We start from the raw sequence: 9,309 nt of genomic DNA, 5'->3' as shown, positions 1-9,309 counted from the left end.
AACGAAAACCCTGACAGCTCACAGTTAAATGGGTTCAATTTGCATTCCGAAAGCACAGAGAGGAGAGAGGAGTGTGCAGGATGGATGTTAGGGCACATCATAATGTTACCATTTGCTGACAAACTCATTGTGATGGGTTTTTTTTGTGTTTTTCCAGAATGAATTGTCCTATAAGTGATATTAAAGAGCTGCACCTGAGTGATATCAGTAATGTGACTCCAGTTAGTGACAAAAAAATAATATTTTTTATTTATTATTATTTTTTTACATAATTAGATTAATATTAGACATTAAGACATATTAATAGCATTGACTGGTAAACGTATTAACTGGTACAGTCCTGAACCATTAGCAAACAAAAAACAGTGCTTAGAAACATACAGGAATGTGCCTCAATGGGCCCCTAAACAAGGCCCTCACTTGCTCAGTTATATAAATGAGATAAATGTAAGCTGCTCTGTATCAAATGCTGTAAATGTAAATTCAGTTTATATTCCAGGTCACGAATGTGGTGGGTTTCTCATTACTATGTGCATCAGGTTGTAACAGGAACAGCATTTGCTTCATCAAACATGATGAATTGTTCGTTAATTATTTAATGCAGCTGTGATCATTATAAAAAGTGCTCCACCTATCAAACCACATGAAGCATTACACACTACATAAAGACCGTTATCCGAAATGAAAAAAAAGTACCCTCTTTTGTTCAGGAAAGCAGGAAAAGGGGGGTGTCTTCAGGAGGAACCCTGAAGGAACACGTGAAGAATCGAAGAAATGATGACACAACAGTACAATACTGAGGAAGAAACTGAGTTATGTGTCTCGAGTGAAATGTTTTGCAATTATGAATTATTAAACAAAGCATCCTACAAACATGATATTCAGGAGAGAGCCTGGAGATTAGATGCCAGATTGAAGCCTAAACAATTAAGATCATAACATTATGCAAATTGCATTATGCTAATCAGTGTCTACTTTGTTTCTTGTTGCTGTCAGGCTCAATTATCATGCACGGAGAATTTTTACAGAACTGAAATGTCTTTTCTATGTACTGGTTCATCTGCACATAAGCGTTAATGTCCGGTGAAGACGACAATCTTCTCAACGCATCAGAGTGTCTCTGAAAACGTAATCACACGGTTAAAAAATTCACATTTTGGTGATGGAGAAAAAGAGAAAGACTTAAAAACAGGCAGAAAAAGAAACAGCGAATTATTTTTACTCTCAGTTAAGCAGATCTTCTCTATTCCTAAATTCTGAGCTTTTTTTTTTTTTCACTTCAAGAGTTTGGAAAAGTGCTGAAGGATCTGAGCGACACTGACACTGAAACTGTGAATAATTGTGATCGAGATCTAATGTTTTCACTAATCAGTGTGTAGAGAAATGTCTCTGATGGTCCAATGAGCAGCAGGAAAATTTCATTCTCAAAAAGAAGTGTTCTACAGCATGAGCTTCTGTTCTTCTGCATTGAGTCCTCTAATAAAGCCTGGAAGGACTTCTCAAAAGGAGAGAAATAGATTCTCTGTCTAAACCCGGATTCATGAAAACCTCAAACTACAATTCCCATAATCCTCTGCATATCAACACACATCAAACCACACTGCATGACGTGCATCATGATCTATTTTCACTGAATATCTGATCACTACTATAAATAGTCCCAGTTTTTATGAATCAATGCTTTTGATAAACATTTTCTTTTGTGTTCTTAGATTTCCTGTTTTTTAGTAAAGTTTGAATGTTTTTTATTTCTTCTTCAGCTGTTCCTAGTTTATTTATTTGCTTTCTGTCTGAATCTCATCCCTCAATATATCTACTGCAGTTTCATCAATAAACTCAGAGCTGCATTCACATCAGGCATCTTCATCCCTCTACCCCTTCATATAGACCTCTTTCATCTCCTCTCCCATACACTCCATATTCCTTCCTTCTTTTTTACCCAGCAATCTTTTTTTAGTAAAGCTCTCACCATTGCCTGCTCTCAGACCAGACTCAGACTCACATATTAGGCCCAGAAGCTCTGGTGTCACTAAGGGAAAGCAATAAGTGGTGTGTTTTTGGCACAAACCCGAATCGCTGCTTCAGCAGGACTTCACGCTGTGCTGAAAATGGCTGAATGATTAAAGGATGATTACTTTGCTAGCAAATTTATAGAGGAGAAATCATGAAGAACAACATGAGGAACATACTCCGGGATGGCCACGTTATTTCTTTCTTTCCCCTTGAGATCTCATTGTAGCAATTTATTTTCTCAACATCACCTATATCAAGATGAGTTTTATACTGTACATACATACATGTACTGTATATATATATATATATATATATATATATATATATATATATATATATATATATATATATATATATATATATATATATATTTGAAAGATCTCTCATTGTTTGGTTTTCCTCCACAGTGAATGCAGCCTGTCAAAGACCTGATAACAAGCTCATAACTGGAATCAGGATTGATAGAGCAGGAGAAGGTCTACAGGATTTATTTCATTCCAGACCAATAAAATGTTAAACCCATTGAAAGCTTAATAATCAGCAGTTTGTGGGCTGAGGTTGTGTTCATGCCTGGGCTTGTGTGAAATCTGACTATATTTCTTCTTTTGGGATTAGTCAAAGGATCCATCCATCCATCCATCCATCCATCCATCCATCGAGAGATGTCTCTGTCTCTCCAATGGACTGATCCTCTACAGTATATTTGAAGACTTTGACATTGACATCTGAAGTGATGGACACTAATGTGTAAATGTTCTAGCACAGAAGGTTAGAGAGATAAACACCATAGCTCAGGATCCAAACTACATCCTGGACCACTGAATCAGTAGCTCTCAGTTAAGGCGTGTGCTGATGGGCAGTGGGAATGACTCATAATGTATTTCACTAGATGACAAAATAATGTTGGGATCACAAAATAAACCCTGACTTTTTCATAGAAACAGGAAAGTGTTTCTGTAACACTGTAGATGTTGGAACACCACCTTCAAAGCCACAGCCGATCACAAACAAAAGGTATTTATTTAACATTGTAAAATTTCTAATAACAGAGTCTGTGCACAATATTAAAGACATTTCAGAGTTCTGAACTGAAGATGATGAAACCATTCAGACAAGTGGAGAAATATCAGAGATCCAGTCTGCTACTGGAGATTAACCCACAAGAACACAATCAGCTCCATCACTTAGAGATGGAAAGATCACTTAATTTGTTCTGCCATTTTCTGTCCTACATCAACAATGATAACACGACAGGATGCAGCGTTCACCTTTGGGTCGCTACAGAAGGACTAGAAAGCAATCATTTGACCACATTTGAAGCGATTGTGAAGTAAAAATTATGAAGGATGTGACCAACATTGCGTATGTTTACACGATACATGAAACTTGAACAGAATTTTTATTCAAATAACCGCAGCAGCATTTCAGTCTCATAAAAAAGTAGATCAATTATACATTACAGTAGAAACATCATGCTTTATATATAAATAAAGTCTCATAAACAATAACCAAGCAATAACATGCTTCATAGAAATACCTTAATAAAATGAATTCTCTAGAACTGTTCCGCTACCTGCTCAAGCACACTGACGGTTTATGGACACCATCAGAGTTCACCTTCATCCCAAAGGTGTTCAATAGGTTTGGAGCTCTATAGCAGGAGATCTTCCACTCCATCTCATGTAAAACAGATCTTCATGGAGCTGACTTTGTGCACAGGAGCATTGTTGTTCTGGAACAGGTTTGGGTCTCCAAGTTTAAGTGAAGGCACACTTTTAATGCTGTAAAGACGTCCTGTACAAGTGTGTGTACTCCAACTCCAAGTATCGGGAAGAACCATATCTGGACGCAGTAGGTCATAAACTTGGGTGTCCCAATACTTTTGGGTGATATACATAAAATGAAAATAAATCTTGCCTGAAGTGTGCAGATGTGTGTGAGTTCTGAATACAGATGTGCACAATTTCATTAAATCTTCACAGTGTGAGCGGAACACGTTCATCTCACTCCTTAATCATTAAATCATTTCATTTCATTCATACGAACAACAGCTACGCCTTCGAGGATGCATTTTAATTATTTTTTACCTTGAGAAATAAATATAGTATATTTATTTATTTACGATAATTACGAGGCGTCTCTGGACATTTTAATTAATAATGAAGAAAATGGCAAAATGACGACTGAAAAGTTTTCCTTCCAGTGGAAATCTTTATTTCACTTTTACACAATACCAAGCCACAGAATTCATCAAACTTCAGCTCAACAAAAAGAAATACAACATAAAACATCGAAATGAAGCTTGCAGCTTCAATAAAAAGTACAAACTCAAGCAAGTGAACACACCGAAAGTCTTTCATCTTCTCGTCAAAATGGACGAATCAGCAAAACTGCAGAATGAGGAATGTTTTATTGAGTCATGCTCATGGAGTGATGAAGTGGTTCTTTTACAGTGAAATGCATGAACTTCTGGATTCCTGTTTGTTAAACGCTTAAAGCCTTTTTCTCCATGCATCAGGAATCTCAGGGTCTCGTCTTACAGTCAGAGGAATTCGATTTCAGTATAAAAAGCTGAATCTGTTCACACTGTCGCTCAACACTGATAGACAGCTGGAGCTTTTCACCGAGTTCATGATGTCATGATGTCTGCAGTACATGTCGACAGTAAAAAAATTGTAAAGGTAAAAGTAGAGTGACAGAATGTGAAGAGGATAGAAGAGAGAGAGAGAGAGAGAGAGAGAGAGAGAGAGAGAGAGAGAGAGAGAAGTGAATTGAAAAGGAGAAAAGGGCAGTGAGACGGAGAGCTGCTTTTTGAATGGCACTAGAGGCACAGAGGATCCACAGAGCAACAGATATGTCCATTCTGTAGAGGAAGAAATCAGAGAGAGAGAGAGAGAGAGAGAGAAGGAGAGAGGGAGAGAGGGGAGAGAGAAATAGAGCAAAGAAGTCAAACAGAAATATGAGAAGCTGAGAGTTAAAACATTATCCTGCCCTTGAGAAACTCTCAGTGTATCTGGGATTCTGCTGTATGTGTGTGTGTAGGTGTGTGTAGGTGTGTGTAGGTGTGTGTGTGTGTGTGTGTGTGTGTGTGTGTGTGTGTGTGTGTGTGTGTGTGTGTGTGTGGGACGCATCTCAATAAGAAGATCAATTTGCTTTTGACTCTGGAGACCTGAGACCTCTGCACCATTACTGTAGTTTTATAACCGTGTCCTTCAGACTCCTGTGTCTCGCTGCTGCTGTTCTAAACATAAAACTCGGCCTTGAAATAAACAGAATGTCGCTTACGTGTTCATCGTTTTAAATCTTTTTTATGATTATCTTTGCAACCAAACTCGTCTTTTTTCTCTCTTTTACTTGGTAGTTTTCAGGAACACATACAGATCAGAATGTTCAAAAAAGAATTCAAAGCCCAGAGTTCCCAAGATCTCAGCCAGTGATCATTTGCATGTACACTGGAACACACTGCGCCTGTACAGAACGCTGCTGGGGCCGTGTTTTCTGGAGAATTAATGTGCATGGTGTGACTCTTTAAAGGAGGTCTGTGTGTTCCTGCTTGTTCTTAAGAGCCATGTTGGCTTTTCCAGCTGGAGGTGTGAACACGCAGCTGAACTCAAATCCACATCAGTAACAATTTCCTACAATAGATTTAAAGTTTAAAGTGCATGAGAGTTAATATTACAAGTTATAGACTTGAGATATACGTTATTTATAAATATATAATTTATAAATACACTCAGGTTTGTAAACTTGGATTTTGATAAAATGTTTTGCCGGAAATTACATAAACAAAACAATCAAATAATTGAACATAATCATAAAATGAATAATATTTCATATTTTATTGCGAACACTTCACTGATAACCTCCTGAACCCATACACATCACCAGATGTTGGTAATAATGCAGCTGTTTTCACTTCCTCTTTGTTTTCAGGGCATTTTGGAGTTTGGATCCAGGTCAGGTGACTGACTGATCCATTTCAGAACATTCGCTTTATTTTTAGACATTTCATAATCTACATCTTCATCCTGCTGCTATAACAGTCACATGATCACATCGCTCTGAAAGGGTTGGTTTGGATTTTCATGCTTATGACGGCGCTCTTCACTGGCAGCTGATTGGACTCTTCACCGATCGAAATGCAAAGTCCACTTGTAATCTCTAGACATTTTCTTTTCTTACTTAAATGTGTAATAATGAGATAATAACAAGTCAACTGTTTAAAAATAAAAATGCAGATTGATGCAGTAGTGTATTCTAGTCAGTTTTTGTAAATAATGTGTGTGTGTGTGTGTGTGTGTGTGTGTGTGTGTGTGTGTGTGTGAGTTACCTTGCACTGGCAGAGCGAGCACTCTGTGGCATGTTTATTCCAGGTAGATCCACTTAAGCGTGTGACTCCGTGTTCATCCACACATGTTTTGGTGATGTCGTTGTACATCGTATCTGCCTGGCAGGGGTCTGAAATACACCGGGGGCAACACTCGCCCTCGGGTACTGCCACAAACTCACAATCACTCAGTGGAGCGCAGGGCATCGGCCAGCAGTCCACCTCACCATGCTGTAACACACACACACACACACACACACACACACACACCGTATCACAGATGTGATTATTTGAGTTACTGTCGACTTCTTTTTAGCTTGAGTCAGTTCTTGCAAGATGTCATGCATTCTTTTGCCACTACTGAATGTCAATTTTCTGAATTTACTGAAAGATTTCCTGAATGAGCAGGTGGACAGATGTTTCCAGCAGCTGGTTAGTGTGTGTACTGTATATAAACCTTTTTAAAGGTCACTGAAATGTGTGTTATGTGAGGGTCATTGTCTGAAAGCAATATAACACAAGCACAGACTCATCAAACAACACGAGTCTCCAGGGCTGTAAGTTACTAAACTACACACACACACACAGACACACACACACACACACACACACACACACACACACACACACACTAGTATATCTATGTGTTTAGAGTGGTTTAGAGCTCTTCTGGGACACACTCCTCATTCAAATATAATTACAGGTTTACAGAGAATAAAAAACTCATTATTTTAGGTCCCTGAAGGAAGTGTGTAATACGATCCTCAAAGAAAATTGTGTTTTATGGAGAGAAATTTAAAAGACTCTAAAAGAATCTTCTCTTCTTCTCTTTTGCTCTTAGTTTAATCCCATGTTTTATAGTTTTCTCTGTTCCTGTCACACAACACACTGATGATGTCACAGCTTTTTCTTCTCTTTATCTTTCATCTGGAGCTGCAATGTCTTTATTCTTGTATTCAACACACACACACACACACACACACACACACACACACACACACACTCATGTGTATTCTGCATTCTGAAGAGAAAGAGAAAGAATTAAATAATGGAATAAGCCCCATGGTGGAGAGGTTCTCCTGATCAGATCTTCCTGCGACTCCAACACAGTGACATGTTGCTCATGATCTATTGCCAAAAGAAGAATGTTCAGAATAAAATAATAGAGTGCATGATGAATTTATTGTGAATAAAAGAGGATGAAATTTGTATTTAAAACAAAAAAATCATGATAAGGTTTTGATGTTCTCACAAATGATATGTGCAGCTCAAACCCTGTGAGCTGACAGAGCGGAGTGCGAGCACACAAAAAAGATGGGGCTTTAATCACATGGCAACCTGGAACCCATTAAGTACATCATGCTACCAAGCAAGAAAAGCAACGAAAGCAGGAGAGGAACCTGCATCTGTGCCCAGATCAAAATAACTCGAGAGATTTACTCTCTGTGTTCAGGCTGAACTTTATGATTTAATTCCGCACCGAAAGGCAGAGACTTTGTGAATAACGACAAAAAGACAAAATCCCCGGAGGAGGCCGAGGCCGAGACGGAGCAGTGGTGCGATCTGGAAGCTTTGATGCTGTGATTTGATGCCCATATTTGCTGCACATATTTATCTTATTTTAAAGATCTTGTACTGTTATTGCTTTATCCTCACATCATGTAACTGAACACACGTTTATTAAATGACACATGGCTGTGATATAAAGCTCTTAGTGAGAGTTCACATACACAGTGTAGCTCACAGTTATGTACTGATAACAAACTTGAGTATATTTCATCCTATTACAAATAAATTATTCATCATTCCATCCATTCAAAAAATGAATCTTGTTTAATATTTAGAGGTGAATGTATCTCAAGAAGAAAGACAGGGACAGACAGAGACAGAGAGAGAATGCAGTGAAGGAGAAAGACTTCATAATAATATAAACTAATGAGAGAAGAATCAGATGGAGCTGTAAGAAGTGGCATTTACACGTTAATTGACTTTAATTGCTAATGTCATTATTATAATTAAGTAAACTAACATATAATACATTGTACAAAACCCACCACCCTATTTTCCCCTACCCCCCCTGTCTTCTATTACACCCCACCCCACTGCTTACCCCCACCCCGTCCCCCAACCCAGCCACTCCCCAGCACACACACACACACACACACACACACACACACACACACACACACACACACACACACACACACAAACACTGTTCATCTTAATATCCAGATTTCTTACTTTTAATTTTAAAATGTTTCTGTGTATATGTTGCAGTATAATATATCATAATATAGTGTTAGTGTAGTATAGAATAGTATATATTAGTATAGTATAGTATTGTGTTAGTATAGTATTAATATAGTATTAATATAGTATTTGTAAAATATTATTATAGTATTAATATACTATTAGTATAGTAATAATACAGTATTAATAATTAATATAGTAAAGTGTTAGTATAGTATTATTATTAGTGTGGTATAATATAGTATAGTATTAGTTTTAGTATAGTGTTAGTGTAGTATAGAATAGAACAGTATATATTAGTACAGAATTAGTACAGTATTAGTACAGTATTGGTATAGTATTAGTGTAGTATTAATGTAGTGTTAGCATAGTATTGGTACAGTACACATACAGTATTAGTACAGCATTAGTATAGTATTAGTACAGTATTGGTACAGCATTAGTATAGTATTGGCACAGTATTGGTACAGTATTAGTGCAGAATTAGTACAGTATTAGTATAGTATTAGTGTAGTATTAGTATAGAATTAGTACAGTATTAGTATAGAATTAGTACAGCATCAGTATAGTATTAGTGTAGTATTAGTGAAATATTAGTATAGTATTAGTGTAGTATCAGTATAGTATTAGTATAGTATTAGTGTAGTATTAGTGTAGTATAAGTATAGAATTAGTGCAGTATTAGTGCAGTATTAGTACAGAATTAGTATAGAATTAGT

At 37.1% G+C, this 9,309-nt stretch overlaps 1 protein-coding gene across 2 annotated transcripts in view; it reads right to left on the bottom strand.

Moving 5' to 3' along the window:
• Positions 1-4,204: 4,204 nt before the first annotated feature.
• nell2b (neural EGFL like 2b) overlaps positions 4,205-9,309 on the bottom strand; it is a 43,689-nt gene continuing 38,584 nt past the window's right edge. For both annotated transcript variants that reach the window (XM_046874389.1, XM_046874390.1), the window contains exons 19-20: positions 6,344-6,571; positions 4,205-4,876 (exon numbers count right to left, since the gene is read on the bottom strand). In XM_046874389.1, the coding sequence (XP_046730345.1) occupies positions 4,835-4,876; positions 6,344-6,571 (270 nt within the window). In that variant the 3' untranslated portion in view covers positions 4,205-4,834. The remainder of the gene's footprint in view (positions 4,877-6,343; positions 6,572-9,309) is intronic.

Source organism: Silurus meridionalis, chromosome 18, assembly GCF_014805685.1.
Source record: "Silurus meridionalis isolate SWU-2019-XX chromosome 18, ASM1480568v1, whole genome shotgun sequence".
NCBI classification, from domain to species: domain Eukaryota; kingdom Metazoa; phylum Chordata; class Actinopteri; order Siluriformes; family Siluridae; genus Silurus; species Silurus meridionalis.
Note: the sequence above shows the minus strand (reverse complement) of the source record. Positions and strands in the feature narration are given on the sequence as shown.